Source organism: Pongo pygmaeus, chromosome 8, assembly GCF_028885625.2.
Source record: "Pongo pygmaeus isolate AG05252 chromosome 8, NHGRI_mPonPyg2-v2.0_pri, whole genome shotgun sequence".
Classification (NCBI taxonomy): Eukaryota; Metazoa; Chordata; class Mammalia; order Primates; family Hominidae; genus Pongo; species Pongo pygmaeus.
The window spans coordinates 65,277,633-65,302,201 of NC_072381.2; the positions used below are offsets into that span (position 1 = coordinate 65,277,633).

A 24,569-nucleotide genomic window follows, 5' to 3' on the forward strand; every position below is an offset into this window, starting at 1 on the left:
TGAGAGTAGGCATTATAGAAGGGCTGCTGCTCTCCAAAGTGTATCTTTTAATATCACTAGAATTCTTGGAGAGAAACGCTTTCATGCTGGCCATGTTTTTCATGCTGGCCCTGCATCTTCTGATTTGAGTGTAAATGTCTCAAAGCTCTTCAAGGAAAGATTGGTTTATAACTTCTTGGAAAAGTATCACTCCTGATGGTTTACCTGTCAGTGAATTTTTAATTTTTCCCAAAGACTCTAGTGAAAGAGGCCTTTATCTCTGGAAGCCAAGTCACATGAGCCCAGTGTAGATAGAGGCAAGTTCTTTGAGCTTTCTTTTTCACTGTCCACCCTGACACTTGGGCAATTGTATTAAATCGTTTTCTGTTTCATGGCCTTCTTTGTTCCTCATGGTGGCTTCCCCAAATTGTATGTAGTGAGAGATGGAACTAGGACTGAAATCCATCTCTCCTGGTTTTCCAGGACAGCCTATTTCCAGTTCCTTCTCCATGAGATGAGGGAGGGGTGGTGAAGTAGCAGAAATGAAGGTCAGCCAGGTCTGCCAGATCTGCTCTTTATATTCTCCAAGTTAGGGAGAGAGAATTTGCCTCCAGACTTCTGAGCACTAACACTGGCATGTTTCATCAGACTCAATTTACTTCAAATGGAAAAGGATGAAGTTTCCAGAAACAGAGGATTTGTGTTCCTGGGTCAGTCTCTTCTCTTTGTTTCATGCACAGAGATTTCCCTCCAAGCATTCAGCAGGTCACCCTCACTCCTTCCCTGCGTTGGAGAAAATATAATGTCCAAAAAAAGAGGGCACAGAAACCTGAGATAAGGAACAAACTCAACTTTTCTATGTAATCACATGGCCAAGTGTCAAGGTGGACAGTGAGAAAGAAAGCTCAAAATATGCCTACAGAACTCAAACCAGACAGGGCCACGGGGGACCCAAGGATGAAATGCCTGAGCCTCATACCTTAGATAGCACATGCGGATAGGAGAGACTTTCTCTGAAAGGTTTTGCTTGTTTGTTTGAAGGTGCCATGAAGGTTTGGAGCTGTCTCTTTAGGGCTTGGACCAAAAAAATCTCCTTTCACACACAATGCTTGACTTGTTCGTTACTTAAACTGAATTTCTCTTCATTCTTCTCAGGTTCTCAGATGATATTACTGCAAATGAGTATTTCTCCAGTTATACCAATGTGTTCTCTACGATGCCCAGGCAGTAAAAGGGAAAGTGGCCATCTGAAGCCAGTGGAGAGTAGGGAGAGGAAGGGATAAAGGGTAGGGCTAGTTGTTGGAATTGAGTCTGCAGTGTGGGGAAGGTCCTTTGATAGCTTGACAGCAATTACCACTTGCTGTGGCCCCTCCATGAGACTATTTTAACCATGCTCTCATCAGGGAGGGCACAATCATCTCTCCCTGGAGTACCCACTTTTGGCTTAGGATGCACAAGATTGTCACAGAAGCGGATTTTGCAAGAAGGAATTTCACAAGAGTAGTATTTTTGAAAGCACAGTGTGGAACCCTTGGACTTGCTGTTTGTTTTCACAATGGAGTCTTCCATCCTTCTAGTTCAACTATTGTATATTGTTCTGAAAGTGAAGGGAGTGCTCCCTTGGTGCTCCTTGTGTTTGCTGAGATGTGCAGAGAAATAATAACTTCAAAGCCATAGAATCTTGGCACTAGCAGAGACTTAGAAGGGCTCTCTGATTCAACCTCCTAGTACAGAGCAAAAGTTCTTTCCATAGTAACTTGGAGAGATACTTACTGAGTCTTAGGGACAAAGACTTTTCATTTTTTAAGGTAACCTTCTCTGTTTGGTAGACAAATTACATCCTTAGGAAGTTCATTTATAAAACAAGACAAAAATCTGCTTTCTCGGAATATATACCAGTCAGTCTTAATTCTGGCTTCTAGAACAAAGCAGGACAAACCTAATCTTGGACACAGCAGCAACTGAAGTATTCAGATGTAACCATCCTGTCTCTGTGAGGATGAGAGCCTTCTTCAGGCCAAATATTACTGGCTGTCTTAACTGTTCCTCAAAAGATCTTTTCCAGACGCTACCTCCTCTTGTCTTTGTCACTTTTCTCTGGAAGTTATTCAGTTGATCATTTTCCTTCTTTAAATCTGACTGAAAACTGGATCAAGTGCTCTGGAACTAGTCTGACCAATTCACAACAGAATGAAATGTTCATTTCCCTCGATCTGGGGAGCACTTCTAACAAGTAAACACTGGCTTTCTCTGTAATGTCACATGGCTGGCCTAAAATTTGAGGTTTTAGTTACCCACACACTTAAATTTAGCTTTGTGTGTTTTGTTTTCTTTTATTTCTCTCCTGCCTGCTGCCAAGCTAGGTCTTCTCATTTTGAATTTATATAGTTGATTTTTTTTTAACCTAAATGCTGTACTTGACATGAAAGCCTTGTAAATCTTTTTAGTTTGGTCTTTTGACGATTTTTCCAACTCTGGAGAACCTTTTGAACTTTGATTCTTTCATCCAGTGTATTTTCTGTGACTCTCTGCTTCATGCCACTTAAAAATAATTGGATGAGCATGCCTCTGGGTTCTTGTCTCAGGGCCTGACATAGGGTTGAATAGGACCAGTCCATTTGCAAGAGATTGGAAACGTCGACACTGTGATTTACCTGATGTTTTAGGCCAGTGGTTCTCGAAGTGTGGCCCCTAGATCAACAGCATCAGCATCACCTCCAATTTGTGAGAAATGCCAAATTCTCTAGCCTTACCCCAGATCTACTGAATCAGAAATGCTGGTGGGGGACCAGCAATCTGTGTTTTCACAAACTGTACAGGTGATTCTGATGCCCGCTTCTGATGCCTGGGAGTCACTAATCTGGAGTATTAGAAAGGCAGATAAAAAAGAAACTGAAAATATACAGGCATTTGGCACTCTTACGGTCTATTTGAGGACTCAACCTAACGATTTAGCTAGACATCCTAGTAACCCGGGCTGTTGTGTCTGTCACAAGAGGAAATTCCCTCTGGGCTCTATTTGGCTAAATGACAAACCCAGGGGAGGACTTGGGCTTGGTAGGTGCAGAAGCAACAGTCCAGAGAGACTGAAGTGTGATGAGCAGAAGAGTTGCATAAAACAACAAACATCAGACCGCAGCAAGGGAAAAGAAGGGCAAGACTGGATGGCCCTGAGTGGTTGGGCAATGCTGCATTTCCCAGAAGAAATGTTAAACAATTGAACATTTAACAGAGCAAGGTCTCATACCTGCTTTTCTTTCCCCAGGCCCATCTGCTAAACATCCCGAGCTGGAATTGGAAAGAAGGTGATGACGCAATCTGCCTCGCAGAGTTGAAGTTGGGCTTCATAGCCCAGAGCTGCCTGGCTCAAGGCCTCTCCACCATGCTTGCCAACCTCTTCTCCATGAGGTCATTCATAAAGGTAACGTCTCGTCTTATTAGAGCACATTAGCTCAGGATTCCATTTGTCGTGGGGTTGAGTAGAGAGCACAGCTTAAACTGAAAACAGATCGACGGGCTCTAACCACTTGGGTTAAGGAGAAATTCCTTGTTATGGATTTGGGCATGAAGCCAACTTCTTTCAAAATTATGTTTTTATTTTTATTTGGCACATCCACGGCCATTAAATGATTGTTCAAAGCACAATCCCCTCTTTTTTTAGATAAACCACATGTTTATCTATCAACAAAGCCTCCGCTGTTAAAACAAAAATATGATTTATATACATTCCATATGGCAACAGAGCGCCTAAAGAAAAGAATTATCATTTTGCTCTTTTATATCAAGTGGCTGGTGGACCTCTCACTGTGTGGATAAATGCAGACCATGTGTTTGTGCTGAAGCCCAAACCCCAACAACATAATTCATTTATTTATTTCTGCACAATCAAGGAGGCCAGCAGGACTGACATGCCGCGGTTGTTTGAATGGAGAGCTAAACAATGTACTGAGTCCTCGGCAGCAGTGCCATTTGCAGTGAGAGACAGGCGGTCTGGATGTGTTCATGTCCTTGTCAGAGCTGGCTGGGCAGCCATTCCAAAGTCCCCAAGGTGGCCATACCTGCTGCACCAGAGCAGGCAAGGAGAGAAAAAAAAAACAACTCTGTGTTTCCAGGGCCTTGCATTGAGTGCCCAGCCCCTAGCAATGGGGCTTCTGGAGCCTGGGATAACAGTCACTCCAGTCCTCATCCTTAGACTGTTCTTAGATTAGGCAGTCAAGGTGACAAATCCATGTGTAAAACGGGTCTAGCTTGAACCTTTCTGTTATGGCATGGGAGAAAGCTCTGGATCTGGGCTTACATCCTGCCTCTTATTATGTAAGGAGCAGAATTAATAGCTGGCAAGGTGGGAAATTACATCCTTAGAAAGTTCATGAGTCAGCACGAGGTCCATAAAGGAGGCCGGAAGCTCTGCAATCAAAGGTGTGAGACCTCCTGCCTTTTGCTGTCATGTTGCTGCCTAATCGACTGCCAAGTTCCTTGATGGTTTTGAGGAAATGGCCTAGGTTGCAATAAGAGGGATGGGTGGGAAGCATGAGGATACAGATGGGTTGGTGCTCACCATGGGCACCTATGAGTGATATTATTTAGAGCAGGAGTTTTTCTAGGTCCTTATCCTTCGTACCTGCCAAATCGGCATTATGTAGCCAACTGATAGTTAACATTGCTCTACATAAAGGAACAAATTGCTTTGGAGCTCCTTCAGTCACTTTAGCAACACTGATAGCAAGGGATACCTTGATTTAAAAAATCCTCCTATGCTCATTATGCAGCCAAAGGTCTCAGCTCAGCAGAACTCTGAGCTCAGATCCAGCTTACAAATAAAGACGTTGCATTCCTTTAAGTGTCTTCTTTAATCCAGGCTGCTCTCATCCTGCATGGGTGGAACTGAATGGAGGTGGCAGGGAGGTCTGTGTAGCTGTGTTTAGAGATGAGACCTTGAAGCCAGATGTAGCCACATGTCTCCCAGGGATCTTATGTTCAACGTGAGAAACCCAGACTCAGGATAAAGGACTGTCACCAAGAGAACTTCTCTGGCTCTTTCAATCAAGCTCTGGTGGTTTTCTGCCAGGGTATGGCCCATGGGACCAAGCACATGGTGTGTGGAGCTGCGCTCTGCTTCCTCGTGTTGATGTAACATGGGCTTTGGCAGGGCCCCACCACAGATGGGGCCCCTTGACATGCGTATGTTTTGATTTTGTGGTGCCTGCATGGTAACTAGAGCTGTCTGTCAAGGAAGTTAATAAAATGGATGTGATGCTGATTCTTCAGTGCTATTAGCAGCAGGGAAAACCTCTGTCCAACCTTCCTCCAGACCCTGATGGGCCTCACCTCTAAAGCCAAGGATGTCCGCTCCAGCTCAGCTAATCCCATTGCCAAGTTCCTATTTAGGAAGAGCTTGTGGGAAAGGCTGGGCCTGGCCCTGGTGTAACTGAAAACACATTTTCCTCTGGGGGTTATGTTACTACATTATTTCTGTATAGGGCCAATTCCCGCCTGTTTGGAAGTAGCTCTCCGAATATGACCTTTTGACACTGAGATGGTCTTTGTGTTGGAATTGGCTAAGGTACATGACCTGGAAATCACAAGGCTTCCCCTCGTATATTTTTCTCAGTTAAAATAGAGATGCCTTATTCACATGCTCCCCATTCTACATTGCTATCTTTGTGTACTTACCTCCAAATTCCAGATCTTTGTCTCCTTTAGGTCGTGGGGAACACCATAATGGCACCCTCCTTGGCATGTTTTACGTATTATCTCCCATTCCAGGGATCACAAAGCCCTCACTTACTTTTGTTGGGGGTGGGGGGCAGGTGGAAGAGTAAACCTACAAATGGATTATTGTTTACAGAAATTGCTTCCTTCTCCAATGACCTCCGTATCCTATGACGGAGAATTCATCAATATTTCCATGGGGACAAGCAGGCCTATTAGGATGGACAAAGAAGGGGCGAGGCTTTGGCAGCACTTGATCCTTTGGGAACACTTAGCATTTCTGGAAGCCAAAGGTAAAGTGTTAGCTCACTCTCTCCCTTCCCCTAGGCCGGTCATGTCTGTTTTTTTGGTGCAGCAGAACCCCTGCTAAAATAAGAGAAACAAGACTGTAACAGCAAAGATGTAGCATAGGCAGAAGCACAGTGACTATCCACTGGGCTTTTTAATTTAATTTTAATTTTTTGTAGAGACCAGTCTCCCTATGTTGTCTAGGTTGGTCTCAAACTACTGGGTTCAAGCAATCCTCCTGCCTCAGCCTCCCAAAGTGCTGGGATTATATAGGTGTGAGCCACTTCCTCTGGGCTTTTTATCATGCATGAGACCAAAATGTGAAGACTGAAAGTGGGGGGTGATACGTTTAATAAAAGAAAGAGGGATTACTGGCCAGGTGTGTTGGCCCACGCCTGTAATATAAGCACTTTGGGAGGCCAAGGCAGGTGGATCACCTGAGGTCAGGAGTTCAAGACCAGCCTGGCCAACATGGTGAAATCCCTTTTCTACTAAAAATATAAAAATTAGCTGGGCATGGTGGCGCATGCCTGTAGTCCCAGCTACTCAGGAAGCTGAAGCCGGGGAATTGCTTGAACCCAGGAGGCGGAGGTTGCAGTGAGCCAACATCATGCCATTGCACTCCAGCCTGGACAACAGACAAAGAAGACTCCATCTCCAAAAAAAAAAGAAAGAAAAAGAAAGAGGGACTACTGGCATACAGGAATTACAAAAGAGGCCCAGCCTGGAGGTACCAAGAAACATGGAGCAATGCTTCTTTATCTCTCCATCAATGCCACTCTCAAATATACCAACCCTAGGACCCCAAGTCTTTGTCCCTGTAAACCTTACTCCTGTGTGGATATACCTCTGAATTGATCTAGACTTTTTAGGGATCTTTTTTATATTTTATATACCCCCATATCTTTGGGGGTAATGAATTTCTTAACTTTGCTAACCACCGTTAAATATTTTTTTTTCTGGCTATTTGTCCTTAATTTACTTCATTTAAACTTCAAGGCATGCCCTCTACAGCTTCTGTAGTGCTAGGATTTAACAAATCTATGCTAATTTTATATCTAATACCTTTAGGAAGGAGACTCAAGCTGGCAATCCAGGGATCTTCCAGCTCAGCAGCTGCTGTTAAGGACAGGTTAAGCATTTTGTGCAATAGGATCTTGTTTGAACCCTTGAGTTCCTTTAAGGAGTTCGCACGAACATCCTGGTGCCTGTGACTTATCTGCATTGACATCATCAGCCAGCCCTGGAACATGCTGTTCATTTGCCACTGTCTGATCTCCTACTCCTGGCCTGTCAGGTTCCAGTGAGACTCTCCCTGCTGTCTTCTGTAAAGACCCAGGCAATGAACTTACTTAGCCTGTCTGCTATTGCCTCAGCCCTGAATAAGTGGCCACACTTACTCTCTACTTGGCTTCCTCACTTGAATGTAATTTAAGATCCATTGAATTGTTTTTGTTTTTGTTTTTGTTTTTGAGTCTTCCTATGCATACTTAGCTTCTCTTCAGTGTATGAGATTTCAAGTTGGGGCTTGGCCTGCCATCTTCATGAATTGTGCTGTTATTCTTACTAGGATTAGCTGTCTTTGCACATGACAAATTGTGTGTGTGTGTGTGTGTGTGTTTAGAGGGTGATTAACTCTTAAAATTGTTTTTCAATGTACATTGGGACTTCCAATTTAGCACATTTAAATAGTTCTCAGAATTGCCAACTATTTGAAGTCTGTTAATCTATCATTTTATACACATACACACACACACACACACACGCAACCTGGAACACAGTATGCTCTCCATGATTATTTCTTTGTTGAATAAATCAGTCTTGAGAATGAAGAAAATATGTTATGTATTTCTTGTGTTGTTCTTTTTTCCTTATGCCGCAAGATTTGGAATTTGCAGGTGAAATGTTACTTAATATCGATAACAACACATGCTTCTCTGTCACGTTTTCTGTTTCTGAATGAGAATGCACTAGAGAAATCAGAAGCATGCTATTCAGATTGTATCTTGGCTGAAGTGGATATGGCTGGACACACAAAGTTTTTGTCCTAGCACTAACCATAGCCAAGGGAATCATTTAAATATTTTTAGTCTGGGTTATATTTATGTGTATATGTGTGCTTGTACATACATATGTATAGAATTAGTCTGGTTTAGGAGCTAAAAATGTAATTCAAGGACTTTTAATAATAGCTAAGAAATACTGATTCCCTTGTGCTAAATCCCGTATTAAGTGCTTTAGCTGCACTATCACATTTAATTCTCACAATGACCGTATCCAAACTTGTCACTATTATTATCCTCCTTTTACAGTGGCAGGCACTATGGGTTAAGAGAATTTCAAAAACCTGCATGAGGACGTGTGATTTGGAATTGACAAACTCAGGTGTTCAAACCCAAGCAAACTGGTTCCAGGTTTGCCCTTGAGTATACTGAAAGGAAATGTGAGAAACGATAAGAGAAAATTTTAGCTAGTGCCATCATCTTAGCACAAATCATAGCTTTCTATAGTTCATTCCATGTGAACTATTGATGCAATAGAGATGCCCTGGGCACCTACCATGTTCCAGACAGTGTGCTAATCCCATCAGCATCCTTAGGGCTAGGAAGCTCGGGTAAGCTTCAGAAAGCTTCTGTTCTGACTTGGATGTGTGGGCACATGTTTGCATAGCTCCATTCTGTGCATCTTCTTTACCTTTCTCTCTACCCAGCTCTGCAAAGGCAGAGGCCACTGCATCATAACAGTTACCCTAGGCTGGGCTGAGTCAGGGTAAGGAATGAACTAGGCTCCCAAGAAGGGACTGACGTTACACACTGCTGTATTGAGGAGGTGAAACTAATTGGAGTCTAAACCAAGTGGAGCTGAAGGACTGGGGATGACTTAGGTAGGTGCTTCTGGGACAAAGTAAGTATATTAGGGTTCTCTACAGAAACAGAGCAACAGTGTCTCTGTGTGTGTGTGTGTGTGTGCACACACATGCGTGTGTGTGAGAGAGAGAGAGAGAGAGAGAGAGAGATGTTGATTATAAAGAATTGGCCCACATGGTTATGGTGGCTGGGAAATCCCAAGCTCTGTAAAATGGAGACCCAGGAAAGAAGATGGTATAGTCTCTGTCTGAGTCTGAAAATCTGAGAACCAGCAAAATCAATGGTATAAGTCTAGATCTGAAGGCAGGAGGAGACTGATGTCCCAGCTTAAGACTGACCATCAGGCAGAGGGAGGAAATTCTCCCTTACTCCTCCTTTTTATTCTATTCAGGCCTTCAGTGGTTTAGATGAAGCCCACCCACATGGGTTGGGTTGAGGGTTGGTGGGAGAGCAATCTGCTTTACTCACTCCACAAATTCAAATGTTAATCTCATGCAGAAACACCCTCCACCCTCAAAGACACACCCAGAATAATGTTTAGCCAAATATCTGGGTACACTGTGGCCCAGTCAAGTTAACATTAATCATCACAGCAAGCAATTCTTATTGTCTGGTGGGTGTAAGCTCTGCTAACCAGGTTGAAGGAGGCATACCAGAAGCAGAACGCAACCTTGCGTGGCAGGGTTGGAGTTGACAAGACCTCTGAAATGGGGCCAGGGCTGCAACTGATAAGGCTGGGATTGAGGTGGCTCTCTACTTAGGAAAGAACAACTAGTGGTACCAGAGTAGAGAGTTTGTCTGGCAAAGTAAACCCACATGGTGGAAATTAGATAGGGAGATGCAAGATGTTGCTTACTCTATTACCCATGGACAATGTCACCCTAACCACAGATGGCATTATGACAGCAGACTTCTGCACATATTCCTCACCACTGGAGAGCAGCTCCCAATACAACTATACTCACTTCCTTGATAATCTCAATTATTCTCATTGCTTTTAGATACATAGATGACTTCCATATTTATATTTCCATAAAGAACCTCTCCCCTGAACCCGGCGTCACCAATTCAACTGCTGCTCAACATCTACATTTGAATACCCCATCTCCTCTCAGACTTACCATTCCACAATCGAATTCCTTTTCTTTGTCCACAAACCTGTTCTTTGCTCATTTTACTATTGGCAATGCCATCCTTCCCATGGCTGAAACTAAAAACTCTGGAGTCACCCTTGACTCATTTTTAAAAATTTACTTATTTGCCCTCAAACACCACATTCAATACAGCAGGAAATCCTCTTGGTTCAAGTTTCAAAATATTCCCAGAATCGGAGCACTTCTCACCGCCTGCACTCCTACTACTAGCTCCAAACCACCATCATGTCTCTCCTAGAATATTACACCAGCCTCCTACCTGGTCTGTCTGCTCTGCCCTTACCACCTCTCCTCCAATCTATCTTCAACAAAGCATCCAGAACAACCTTCTCAAGCATGAATCAGATCCTGTCACTCTTCTGCATAAGTCTCTCCCTGGGGTCCCATCTCATCTAAATAAAGTCCTTACAATGGCCTGCAGGTCCTAAGCAGTCAGGTCCCTGGAACCTCATTGGCTTAAGTCCTGAGTGTTCTCCTACTTCTTATGTTAGCCACACTCCCTCGGGCTGGTCTAGGGATTTTTACTTCTTGTTCCCTCTGGCTGGATATTCCTTCCCTGAGCAGCTGCTTGGCTCCCCTGTGTCCAACTCTTCTTGTCTTTGCTTAATATTAATTTCTCAGTTGAGTGTTTCCTCTAAGGCATTAGAACTGCATTTTTAAAAGGGATTAAAAATGAATTTTTAATTGAAATATAATAAAAGTGTGCATGTAATAAATGTACAACCTGTTAAATACTTATACCCTCAGTACTCATGTAACCAGGACCTAGATTAACAAACAGTACATTACAAATATCCCAGAACGCCCTGTTTTTTTTTAAAATAAGTCAGGTGATACTACATGATCAGGTCTGTTTCTGGATTCTCTTGGGAGAATTGACATCTCCACAATACTGAGTTCTCCAATCTATGAATATGATATATTTCTTATAAAGGGATACTTTATGATTCAACAGCTTCCCTGGCAAATACAGGAAAATCAGGAAGAAAGTAGCTAAGCTCATACAAGTTCTCTGGGGCTTGTGAGGGTCTCTAGAGAGAGTAGATGTCCCACTTCATATTCTCTAGGAAGTATATAGCTGTTCTTCTCAGCTTCATGGGGGGATAAAGTTTCCATGTGAAAAAACAGAATTGCATTTTAGGAATCTGCACCCCCTCCCCCTCCACACACCATACATCCACATCCTTATTTACTCTCTTGGCTTTGTTTTTTCCCGTGGCACTGTTTGGTATTTATTGCCTCTTTTCCCTGGGACAAGGTGAGCACTGTGAAGATGGGGCTACTTGCTGGATCCTTAGTGCCTAGAACAGCGCCTGACTCATAATAGGTACTCAATACGTGTTTGTGGAGTAAATGAATGCATCAGTTGGCCTCAGCCTAGCCTGGCCAGCCTGTATTACAGACAGCTGGGTGGGACCAGGACCAGCAGGGACTTGTAATTTGGTGTGATTTTGGTGCGGAAAACTTCTTTCTTTGCTACTGTATGTGATTCCCTTGCCAAATTAAAGAGCTTTGATTCAATGTAGAAACATGAAACGCAAAGCTCTTTAATCCTTGGCGAGGATTGCGCAGAGGCTGGTTAGATTTGGTTATAAAGCTCTTCGACTGCCAGAAAATCCAGTCAGTGTGTTGTTTAAGTTCACAAATCAAAATAAACACCCATGAATTGAAATGAATTTGCTAAACCCCAGTATCCTATTTGGGTCAACGTCACTGTGTACCCGCTTTTCACCCTACTTAGATCCCGTTAGATCAGAGGCTTCCATGCAGGACGCTGCCTCCCACAATGCCACTCAGTCTGACCAAACCCACTAATGCCCATCTGAAAGTAGAGTAACTTCTGTGAAAACTATTTCCAATAAAGAGAGAAGTAATCCATGAGCTATTAACAGGGATTCATTTCCCCTATGGCCCTGGTAATTTCTAGAACATTGAATTAAAGAGTTCTCAGACCTTTACAAATTCTCAAGGCAAACATTATTAGCAAAAAGAAGCCCATACAGCATGTTAGAGGATTGCCAGAAAATGTCAATGGATCTTCTGAATAAAATAAAAGAAGTTGAAACTCCTTTCCCCATCTTCTTCCCTTCTCCCTCCTTCCCCCAACATGATTGGAAAGTCATTTCATGTGTCTTATATGTTTGGTGAATCAAAGGCAAATGTACATGATTGATGGCGACAGGGAACACATTTAACTCATTATTCTTTACTTTGCAGCAAAATGATTTGTGTAAACTGTCTGCCCAGCATTAAAGGTAAAGCAAACTTAGAAACCCCAAAATGTTATATTTTCATCTAATATTTTCCTTTTGGTTTTATAGCTGTAATCACATATGGATTCTTTTATATGGGTCTTGGCATGGACTGAACAAAGAGAAAGGCAGCACAGAAAGATTACATAACATATACACAGAGCCCAGTGCCCAGCGAGGATGGAGCCCGAGAAGCGGCAATGGTCAGGACTTAATGCGAAAATCCAGTAGAAGCTCACACTCACCCTGGCCCTTCTCCGCTGGCAGGATATTGTCACTGATGTGAAATAAGGGCCATCTTATTGAACAAGCCTCTGGCCAAGCATCAGTCTGAGCTCTTTCAGAGATAATTGGCCTTTAATTAATTGCATGCATTCCTCAGTCCACCTGGGCATCCACAGACTGGGTCTACTCTGCCTCCCCACTCTTCCAACTTTTTGACTTTGGTTTTTTGAGTGCCATCCACTGTTAGTGATTGTTACGTGAAAATCGCAAAGTCCTGTGTAAGCCATAAGGAATAAAATCTCAGATTTCCTTAAGTCTATTGGTTGTCGTTGCCCTAAGGTGATACTAAGTGTGAATCTATGTCCAGAACAATGATGAGGAATTTGGAACTTTGAGGCAACTATTCTACACATCTAGGGGTGCAAAACAAGGAACCACCATCAATTTGATACCATGGGTGTTCTGTTAAGAACTTTGGAATTATAGTAGTACTTTACGTTTGCACAGCACTTTTCAGTTTACATGATATACCTTTTTTTTTTTTGAGACGGAGATTTCACTCTCTCACCCAGGCTGGAGTGCGGTGGTGCAGTCTCGGCTCACTGCAACCTCCACCCACCTCTCCCCCTGCAACCCCGCCCCTGCAGCCCCCAGGTTCAAGTGATTCTGCTGCCTCAGCCTCCCAAGTAGCTGGGACTGCAGGCACGAGCCACCACGCCCGGCTAATTTTGGTATTTTTAGTAGAGACGGGGTTTCACCATGTTGCCCAGGCTGGTCTCAAACTCCTGACCTCAAGTGATATGCCCACCTCAGCCTCCCAAAGTGCTGGGATTACAGCATGAGCCACTGTGCCTAGCCGAGATATACATTTTCACTTAAATTCTTTATTTGACCAGATACACAAGGAAACCAGATACATATGCCAAATGCAAAGAACCTAATGTCTCTGACCTTTCTTCAGTTGTAGAACAGTAAGCCACAGGACCCATCACCATAGCTCTTTGGGAGGAGGAAATCGGAAGATGACTTCTGGTTGCATGGCTGGTTGGGGAATGGTAGAGCTAGGGCCAGAAGGCTACAACATCATTGGCTTCTCAGCTTAGCGCTTTCCCCACTGTTACACATTGCTTCTCCAAGAGAAATGTCTTGAATGTAAACACTGCTTTGTTTTATATTCAAATCAATAGCTTCTAAGAATAGAAACCACTTTGCAACATTTGTAAAATGAGCTTATCCTAGGTTTCCCCTCAACCACAAAAAACTATAAAAATTAAGCTCTTTTCCAAGGTAGGAGATACATATGTCTGCCCCATTCCCTTGGTGGTGGCTTAGTCTGGAAAAGACCCAGGCAAGTGCTGTCTTGTCTAGACCATAATGCCTTGTAGTGGGAAGATGTATTGCTCAAGCCAAGGGACGCAACTGAGTACAGAAGGGAGATGATGACTGGTTTGTTGAGGGACATGTAAGAAAGCTATAAAGTTTAGTCTCAAACATTTGAAAGAAGGAAGCAGTAGGTTAGAGTGCAGTATGATAGACTTCCCATGTGTGAAATGTGTCTGTAAAGAGGGAGTGAGATCCAGACGGGTTAGGTAGTGCTAATAAAACGAAGAAAGAAAAATATCTTGGAGAAAAAAATATAGTTAATCCTAATGTTTACAGAAACCTTCTGATCATAACAAAAATATTCAAGTAACTCAAGCAATTTGAGTGGAGGTGTTAGGGCTTTGGATTGATAAGTCCTCAAGGTTATTAGCAGAGTAATCCATTTGCATTATAGGAAAATGCTGAAGGTACATGATTCTAGTAAGACTTGGAAATGATTATAGTTTTCCAGACGTGTCTTTCATTTTATTTTTTAAATTAACATACAGTAAAGTTGATTTTGTGTATGTGTAGTCATGCAACCACCACCACAATCAGGATACAGGATAGTTTCCATACCCCCAAATTCCCTCATGCTGTCATATTGTAGAGTCACACCCTCCTGTCACTCCTAGGCCCTGGCAACCACTGATCTATTCTCTGTCATTACAGTTTTGTCTTTTCAAGTCTGTCGTGTAAAGGCATCATGGAGCATGTAACCTTTTGAGATTGGCTTTTTTCATTTAGCATAGTTCCCTTGACATCCATCCAGGTTGTTGCATGTATCAGTATTCCATCCTTTCTGTTGCTGAATAGTATAGCATCTTATATGCAGGTACCAGTTTGTTTGTCCATTCATCCATTGGACACCATTTAGTTTTCCTCCAGTTGGGGCAATCATGAATACAGTTGATATAAACATTTACATGGAAGTTTGTGTGGATATAAGTTTTAATTTCTCTAGGGTAAGTATCCGAATTAGGATTGCTGGATTATAGGGTAAGTTTATATTTAACTTTAAAAGAAACTGCCAAAGTGTTTTCCAGAAGGACTGTACCATTTATCATTCCCATCAGCAAGCAATGCAGGAGTTTCTGTAGCTCTGCATCCTTACCATCACTTGGCATTGTCAATACTTTTTATTTTAAACAGTCTAGTAGGTGGGCAGTGGTATCTCATTGTGGTTTTCACGTATATTTCGCTACTGATGTTGAACACCTTCCCAGTGGTTATTTGTCATCTGTGTATGCTTTTTGGTGAAGTTCTGGGTCCATTTTAATTGAGTTGTTTCTTTGTATTTGTTTTTTACTGTTTAAGAATTCTTTATATATTTTGGATCTCGTTGGATATACAATTTGTAAATATTTGCCCCTAATCTGTAGCTTGTGTTTTCATTTTCTTAACTTAAAGTTTCTTTCCTGGAAAGAAGTTTTTAAGTTGAAATATTTGGAGTTTTTCTTAAAAGGTTAAACACTGATTTACCATATGACTCAGAAATACCACTCCTAGATATCTACCCAAGATAAATGAAACTCTATATATTAGTTTCCTATGGCTACTGCAATAAATTACTACAAACCTAGTTGCTGTAAATATCACAAGTTTTTTTCCTTCCTTTTCTGGAGGCCAAAACTTGGAAACTGAGTTTCAGTGGAGTTAGAGTCAACATGGTGATGGGGCTGTTCCTTCTGGGGGCTCTAGAGGAGAATCTGTTTCCTTGCATTTTCTAGCTTCTGGAGGCTGACCACATTCCTTGGCTCTTGTCCCTATTATCGCATCACTCCAACATTGTGCTTCCATTGTCACATCTCCTATTTCTTCTTCTTTAGCCAAACCTCCTTTAAAAAGACAATAGAGATTACATTTAGAGCCCACTTAGATAAACTTCCTATCACAAGATCGTTAATCACTTCTGCAAAAATCTACATTCATCCCACATGCAAAATACATTCACCTCATTCCCCCATCCCCAAAAGTCTCAACCCTGCAAAACAATTCAAGTCCAAAATCAGAGCTGAAGATCATCAACTCACATGTCCCAATGTCATCATCTAATCCGTTATGGGTGAGACTTTGGGTGTGATCAATCCTGGGAGAAAATTCTTCTCCATTTTTGGATCTGTGAAACTAGAAAACAAGTACTCTGCACCTCAAATGCAATGGCAGGACCGCCATAGGATAATGGCTATAGACAGTGCCATTCCAAAAGGGAGAATATGGAAGGACGAATGGAGGTACCAGAACCAAACAACTTCAGATTCCAATATGGCAAACTCCATTGAGCTTCAAGGTCTAGGAACAATCTTCTGTTGCTTAAAATGGGCATTACAAAGTTTGAGTCCTCCAAATGTATTCTTTTTCAAAATTGCTTTGGCTATTCTAGTGTCCTTGTCTTTCCATATATGCTTTAAAATCAGCTTGCCTACATCTAAAAAAAATTCCTCCTGGTGTTTGATTGGAATTGTATTAAACCTATATACCTATTTGGGGGAGCACTGGCATCTTTACTATGTCGTATCTTCCAATCCATCAATATGGTCTCTTCATTTATTTAGGTCATCTTTAACTTGTTTTACCCAGTGTTTTATAGTTTTCAGCATCAAGATTCTGTACATGTTTTGTTAGATTTATATGTAAGTTTTACATTTTTGGAGCTATTATAGATGACATCTTAAAAAAATTGGGTTCCAATTGTTCATTGGTGGTATGTAGAAATATACATTATGTTTCTGTATTGACCTTGTACCTGGCAATCATATTGTACTGGCTAGTACTTCTTGCAGAATATTGAATAGAGGGAGTGGGAGTAGACATCTTTTCTTTGTCACCTGTCTTCAAGGGAAAACATTCATTTCTTTCACCATTAAGTATGATATGAACTATAGATGTTTTGTAGATACCCTTCTTTTGAGGTTGAGGGAGTTCCTTCCTATTTCTATTTTGGTGAGAGTTTTATTTTTTTCAATCATGAATGGAGGTTGAACTTTGCTAAATGATTTCCTGCATCAATGTATAGGATCATGTAGTTTTTCTTCTTTAGACTGTTAATATGGTAAATTACATTGATTGATTGTACAATATTGAACCAGCCACCATACATTCCTGGGAGAGACCCTAGTTAGTGTGATTATTTTTTATATATGTTGGTGGATTTGGTTTGTTAATATTTTTATGAAGAATTTGTGTGTGTTTGTTTGTTTTTTGGTGTATATTAGTTTGTACGTTTCTTAGACTGTCTTTGATTTTAGTGTCAGGTAATGTTGGCTTTATAAAATGAGTTGGGAAATCTTTCCCTTCCTTCTGTTTTCTGGGAGAAATTGTGTAGAATTGGTGATTTTTTTTTCTTTAAATATTTAGTAGTATTTGGCAGTGAAATACTACTAGGTTTGGGCCTAGATTTTTTTTTTCTGAAAGTTTTTAAATACAAATTCAATGTCTTCAATGGTTATAGGACTATTCAGGTTAAATAGTTAATCTTGGGGGAGTTGTGACAGTTCAAAGTTTTTGAAAAATTGGTCTAACTTATCTGAGTTTTTCAATTTATGTATGTAGAGTTATTCATAGTATCCCATTATTGTCCTTTTAATGTGGGCAGTGATAACCACTCTTTCATTCTTGATTTTGTTATTTGTGTCTTCTCTCTTATTTGTCACTCTTAAAATTTGCTGATCTTTGTTAAATAATCGGCTTTGGTTTTATTATTTCCTATATTTTTTGTTTGTTTGTTTCCTTTTTGCTCGCTTTAGATTTACTTTGCTTCTCTTCTCTAGTTTCTTCTTAAGATGAAGCTTAGATTTTGGATTTGAGACTCTTCTTTTTTGGTGTAAACATTTCGTGCCGTATATTTCTTTCTGGGCCCTGCTTTAGCTGCATTCCACAAATTTTGATATGTTGTGTTTTCATTTTTGTTCCGTTAACAATATTTTCTAATTTCACATGAAACTTCTTTGATCCATGAATTATTTAGAAGTGTGTTGCCTAATTTCCAAGTATTTGAAGATATTCCTCTTATCTTTCTATTATTGATTTGTAGTCTGATTCCATTATGGTTAAGAACCTACTTGGCATGATTTCAATTCTTTTAAATTTGTTAAGGTGCATTTTATGGCCCAGAATGTAATCTGTCTTGGTGAATGTTCCAGGTGAGCTTAAAAAGAATGTATATTCTGCTGTTGTTGGGCAGAGTGTTCTGTAAATGTCAAATATTACTAGTCGGCTAATGGTGTTGTTCATTTCTTCTATACCCTTGCTGATTTCCTGTCTGCTAGTTCTGCATCTTACTACGAGAAGGATGCTGAAGTCTCCAATTATAACTGTGGATTTGTCTACTTTAGTTCCGTCAGGTTTTGCTTTATGTGTATTTGAAAGTCTGTTAAGTGCATATACTTTAGATTGTTATGTTTTCTTGGTGAATTGACCTTTTTATCATTATATATTATCCCTATATCCTTGTAATTTTCTTTGTTCTGAAGTCTACTTTATCTGATATTAACATAGCCACTCAAGCTTTCTTTTTTGATTGGTGTTTTCATGGAAAAAAGTATATCTTTTCTCATTCCTTTTTGTTTGAACCAAACCTATATTTAAAACTGAAGTGATCTTCTTATAGACAGTGTATAGTCGGATGATTTTTTAAAAATTGATTCTTTGAATCTCTCTTTCATAATTGGTTGCATTAGACAATTTATCTATAATATTATTATTTATATGTTTGGATTTAGGCCTAATATTTTATTTGCTTTCTGTTTGTTTCCTCTGTTTCAGTTTTGAAAATTAGACTAATTTTTCAAAAACTTTGAACTCTCTTCTTTCTTCTTTTGAATTATTTTGAACATTTTCAGAATTTTATTTTGTCTGTGGTGTTTCTTATGCTTCTTTATATAGTTTTTAAAAAATTGATTGCTCATGGGATTGTAATGTACATACTTAACTTTTAAAGTCTACTTGGATTCAGTGATTTGCCTCTTTAAGTGAAATGTAGAACCCTTACCAAGCTATAGGTTTCTTTACCCTCCGCATTTTATGTTATAGTTGTATTATGTATTACAGCTGTTGCAAACTGTATCAGACAATGTTATAATTTTTGCTTTTATCTATTTTAAAGAATTCAAGAGAAGTATAGTCTATTATATTATTCTAATATTTATTAATGTTGTTGTTTTCTCTTTGTTTCCTTCCTTTTAGTATCATTCCTGTTCTGTTTGTCCAACGTATGTTAGCAGTTCCTTCAGAGCCATGCTCTGGCAACAAACACTGTTTTCTGTCATCTGAAAATATCTTTATTTCACTTTCATTACTTAGGGACATTTTGGTGGATATAGAATTCGGGGTTCAACATTTTAAAAGTGTTGTTCTACTTTCTTCTTGCCTCCATTGTTTCTGATGCGAAATCCATAGTCATTTGAATTGTGGTTACCTGTAAGTAATGAGTCATTTTTCTCCAATTGCCTTCTAGATTTTCTCTTTATCTTTAGTTTTCTGTTGTTTGATTACAATGTGTCTAGGCATTATTCTTTTTGGTTTATCCTGTTGGAGTTCATTGAGATTCTTCAACTGCTAGGTTTGTCTCTGGGGAAGTTAAAGAAGTTTTCACTTATTGTTTCCTCAAAAAAATTTTTTTTTCCTGCACCATATTATTTCTGCTTTCCTTCTAGGATTCCTATGATGTAAATGCTAAATCTTTTTCTAATGTATCAGACGACCCTGAGGCTCTGTGTGAAACTTTTCAATACTTTTTTCTCTGTGTTGTTCAAATTGCACAATTTATATTGATCTAGCTTCAAGTTCATTGACTCTTCCCTCCATCATCTTTGCTCTGCTGTTGAGCCCATTAAGTGAGTGTTTTAGTTATTGTATTTTTTAATTGTAGTATTTCCATTTGATTTTTAAAATTTTGGTTTTTAAATTATGCATCCTGTCTTTTACTTCTTTACAAATGTGTTCTTTCTTAGTTATTGGGAAATAGTAGTTGCTTTAAGGTTTTTGTCAGATTATTCCAACATCTGTGTCATCTAGGCATTGGCATCTGCTGATTGTCTTTTTCCATGCAAGTTGAGATTTTCCTGGTTACTCTTATGGCAAGTAATTTTTTATTGTGTCTTGGATATTTTAATTTTTTTATTATGAAACTCTGATTCTGGTTTAAATTTTGTAAGAATGTTGATAATTTTATTTTGGAAGGTAATGACCAGCTTTATTTTATTTTACTTTATTATTATTATTGTTATTATTATTATTATTATTATTTGAGATGGAGTCTCACTCTGTCACCCAAGCTGGCATGCAGTGGCGCAATCTCAGCTCACTACAACTTCTGCCTTCCGGGTTCAAGCAATTTTCCTGCCTCAGCCTCCCAGGTAGCTGGGATTACAGGTGCCCACCACCACGCCTGGCTAATTTTTGTATTTTTAGTAGAAACGGGGTTTTGCCATGTTGGCCAGGATGGTCTTGAACTCTTGGCTTCAGGTGATCCACTTGCCTTGGCTTCCCAAAGTACTGGGATTACAGACATGAGCCACTGCGCCCGGCCTCACCGGCTTGATTTTAGGCTACAGGTTCTTATGAGGCTTCTATGGGTTGTGATTTCAGTGTTAGTTGAGTTTTCAAAGCGTTGGCAGTGCTATTTGGATCTGTCCAATGTTGCCCTCAGACTGGGTGGTGGTCTATATTGTAGTTTAGTTCTTAGAATCTAAATGTGCTGTGTAGGGTCAGTTTCATCCATGCACAGCTTAGCGTGAGCCCCAGAGTTTATAAACAATTTAGTGACTACTTCCCCATGTCCTCTTTCTATGTGATCTCTGCAATATTTTCAGGTTCCCTGGGGCCTTCCTTTTTGATCTTTTGATGGAAGGGCTGCTGAGGCTTTAGTTATCCGGCTTTCTGTATACTTTCTGTGATTGTGTTCACATCTGGGGCCAACTGGTAGAAGGGCAGAGAGAGACAAAAAGCAATAGGGTTTGGTTTTCATTCTCTCAGGACCATAGGTTTTTTGGGCAGAGAGGAAAATTCTCCTATCTCCTTTAATCTTTTTCTGGCTTGCATTTTCACCACTGCTACTGCCACTACTAGATGGCTTGGTGTTGGGGCACAGGAGGAGAGAAAAAGAAAGGAAGAAAGGAAAGAAGAAAGAGAGGAAGGAAGAGAGGGAGGAAGGGAGGGAGGGAAGGAGGGAGGAGGGAAAAACAGGGATTTCCTCCATTTTTTCTAAGAGTTGCCTCTCATTAGTTAGTTCTACTATGAGGCTTCTCCTGGAGGTTTTTTGTCCACATCTTGATGATCCCTTCCAGGTTCTGGCTGCCTTGAGGTCAGGCTAGAGGATACCAGAAGAGAACAGTGGTAAATTCACTGCTGATTTAGTGGTATTTCTAATTCAGGTCTTCTTCCTCAATCTACCTGCCATTGTTTATTCTCAATGTCTTCAAATAGCTGCTCCATGCATTCTGTCCAGGTCTTAGAACATCATTCAGTGGGAAAGACAGGATGAACTGTGATTACTCCATCTTACCCAGAACCAGAAACTCAGATATCTTCTTTAGCCGCCATATTCTATGTTTGCCCTGTACAGCCAGAATGGGGAGAATATTGCCTTTAAGTCAGGGTCATCAGCATCATGGCTTTTTAGCATATTCAATAATCATTCTCTGTGGGCCAAGTTTCAGGTAGTTCACCTATTTTTTTTTTTTAATCAGAGCCTATGAATACTATAATTCAGCAAACTGCATTACAGTGGCATCCTGTGTGTCTCCTGGTAGAACAAAGTGAGGTGGCCGTTTCAACTTCAAACTCATTTGGCTGATTTAGAGAAACTTAAAGGCACCTGTAACATGACACTGAGATCAATTTAGGCAGCCATCTGCCATCTTGAAGAATGGCATGCAATAAAACATTTGAACTGAGTATAATTTTTGTGGTTTTTATCATTAACTGCCACATGTATTTCATGGTAACAAGAGTGATGCAGTCCCAGTGATTAGGGTTTCATGTTCGGAGAAATACAGGGGTCCTGTCTTGATGGCTGTACTCTGTATACACTGGAGGGTGGGAAGTGGATGTAACTAATTAATATCTATGAGTGAGAGTCATCACTTCCTCTCTTTTTTCCATACCCTGTAAGTAGATAGGGTATCTCTGCTTACTGAAAAGTAACATATATCTCTGTGCCCACTGATGCTGGTGTGCAGAAGCTGTTTGTTGTCAGTCTGGCTGTGGAAGTCTGTTTATTCCTAGCCCCCATACCTATGGCATTGCTTTTTAGGGTGATGGATTCTATCCTTTCTCCTTTTTCTAGACTGGGACAAATAGGTAATAGTTTCTTAAGAAGCTTCTGTTGATTTCTTGTTTTGGCTAAAATTTGGCAATGAGAAGGACATTTCTATCTGTGGTTGAGTATTTTTTCTCCTTCTCCTTAAATAGACGAGAGAGGCAAGAACAACTGAAAGAGGAATATTTGATACCCCTTCAGAATGGGATTGGGTATTCCAGTCTAACTAGGATTAAATTTTGATCATCTGAAGATCTCAGATAGTATTTCCCTGCCATAAGTACCCATGGACCACTATATTATCCAAAATTACTACCACAGCCCTCACCCTTCCTGTTATCCCTGGATTGTGAAGTGTGAGGGGGGTTGTGCGGCTGTGTAGTGGGCAGTAGGATGGGACAGGGCAAGGATTATAAGACTCTGATTAGGACATGATTTGCTGTAAGACCTGAGGAAGGTTACTCAACCTCTCTTAGCTTCCTATTTACCTGCTGTAAAAAAATGGAAGAGCTTATGGTATTTTTGAAAGATTATCCGTATATGAAAGCACCTACCCCTCAGTCTATAAATTCTCTCCTTCAACTTTCTTAAGAGATGGAGGTAGGTACTGTTTGGCTTTCTATTTGTGATGAGATTTGAGACTGGGTCAGATGGGATTTGAGACTGGATCACTGACGGGAGAAGATAGACAAATAATCCTGATATAAAACCACCCTCTAAGGTGGCATAAAGGCATCCCTACCTACAGTGCTTACAATTTTGTGTTGCCAACACTTTTGTAAATGACTGATGTCGGGGAAGGTCCCTGGACCTCTATGTGGTGAGATACAGAGTCAGCAGAATTTTCTGACTGAATACATTTTTTAGGGCAGCAGCATTGTTCATCAACATAAATGACACTGGTTTTCCCAACCCCTTCAGCCTCTCTGGCAATCCACCTCCACTCCCTAAGGCTAGATGATTTTGTCTGCATGGATAGGTGAGAACTAGGTGCATCTGTCTGGTTTTTCCCAGTCCTCTGCAACAGTAAAGATTTGCTGACTATTCTTTCCCATATGTTAATGAAAACCCATCCAGCAAGTGCAGCTTTGCCCAGGGAGAGCTCTGCACTGGCGTTGACTGGAAGGAGAACAGCTGTGTGCTGCAATGAGTTACCTCAGTGGATAGACATGTATTATTGACTTGAACTTCCTCATGGGACAGGTGAGCATGGGGACAGGGAGGGGTCTCTTTGCCCAAACAGGATCATAGCAAGTCCTCTCCCTCTTTCCATCTTATACCAACTGCAGGATGATGGCCTGCCTGGCAGTTTTCTGGGGATGCTGAACTACAATGAGTGGTAAAACATTCTAGAAATGCAACAAGAAATAGAAAAGTGTGCTTCACAGAACTTTTCTTAGGAGGCAGAAAGTTTGAGATTACTTTGAACACTTTAATAAGGTATTTGGGGGAATACTTTGATAAGGTTTTTGGGCTAGGAGGGATGAGTCCCCTCCTCCCAAATGGCATGTTCAAGTAATGACAGATATTTTATAACTTGCTTTCTAAAAAGCATGGGTCTGCTTGACTGCAAAACTTTTCTTTTGCTGAGTATGCAAAATTGGACTCAAGATTGAATTACTAGGGTCAGTAGCTGAGGACTCTGACCAGGGATCATTCCTCTCTCTATCACCCCACCTACTGCTCTGCCTGCCCTCCAAATACAAGCTGGACAAGTATTTTTAAAAAGAATATTTTGAATAAGTACCCTTTTTTTTTTTTTGCACACTCATCCTGTGGACCAAGGATATGCTAGGTATCCATTCAAAATCAGTCGTGGAGGCAAGGCTGGAAGTGAGTAGCAAAGCCATTTGATAGGAAGGAGAACGACAGATACGAATAGTGTGTAGGGAGTACTAACTGAGAGATGTGGGCAAGTGTCATTCTGGTCATCAGGGTCCTGTTTGCCCAGGGCTCCTTTCAGAAAGCCAGGCTGGGTGATCCTGCATCACGTTAATGGTACTACCCACACACGATCCATTTTCTATTTTGGGAGACCATCATGTCTCCTCAAAATATCAACTTCTCCCTTATGATCATATCTACCCAGAGTTAACTTACTGGCCATTAGGAAAGTCCATGGGTGGCAGAGAGGACCTCCAGAGAATATTGCTGTCTTTTGGGGAAAAACTCAGGCTGTTTAATGTTTCTCTTTAATTCAGAGAACCACTGTATGATCACTGATGTTCCAGCCTTTTCTAGCAGCAGCTAAGCAATAGGAAGCCATGAATCACAGGCCCCACATCTAATTGGCATAGTTCCTTTGTCTGAGCAGTAGAGCTATCTTGTCTATCATCACCATCATCAGCATCATCAGCATCATCACTACCACTATCACTCATTACTTATAATGACAGCTGACATGTATAGACTGTCTACAAGGTACACACTCAATAAATGCCATCTTTTAGTATGGTTAGAACACATTCTC

At 40.7% G+C, this 24,569-nt stretch overlaps 1 protein-coding gene across 15 annotated transcripts in view; it reads left to right on the forward strand.

Annotated features, from left to right (window-relative positions):
- KCNMA1 (potassium calcium-activated channel subfamily M alpha 1) overlaps window positions 1–24,569 on the forward strand; it is a 768,905-nt gene that overhangs the window by 561,831 nt on the left and 182,505 nt on the right. For all 15 annotated transcript variants that reach the window (XM_054435608.2, XM_054435610.2, XM_054435633.2 and 12 more), the window contains one exon: window positions 3,245–3,400. In XM_054435608.2, the coding sequence (XP_054291583.1) occupies window positions 3,245–3,400 (156 nt within the window). The remainder of the gene's footprint in view (window positions 1–3,244; window positions 3,401–24,569) is intronic.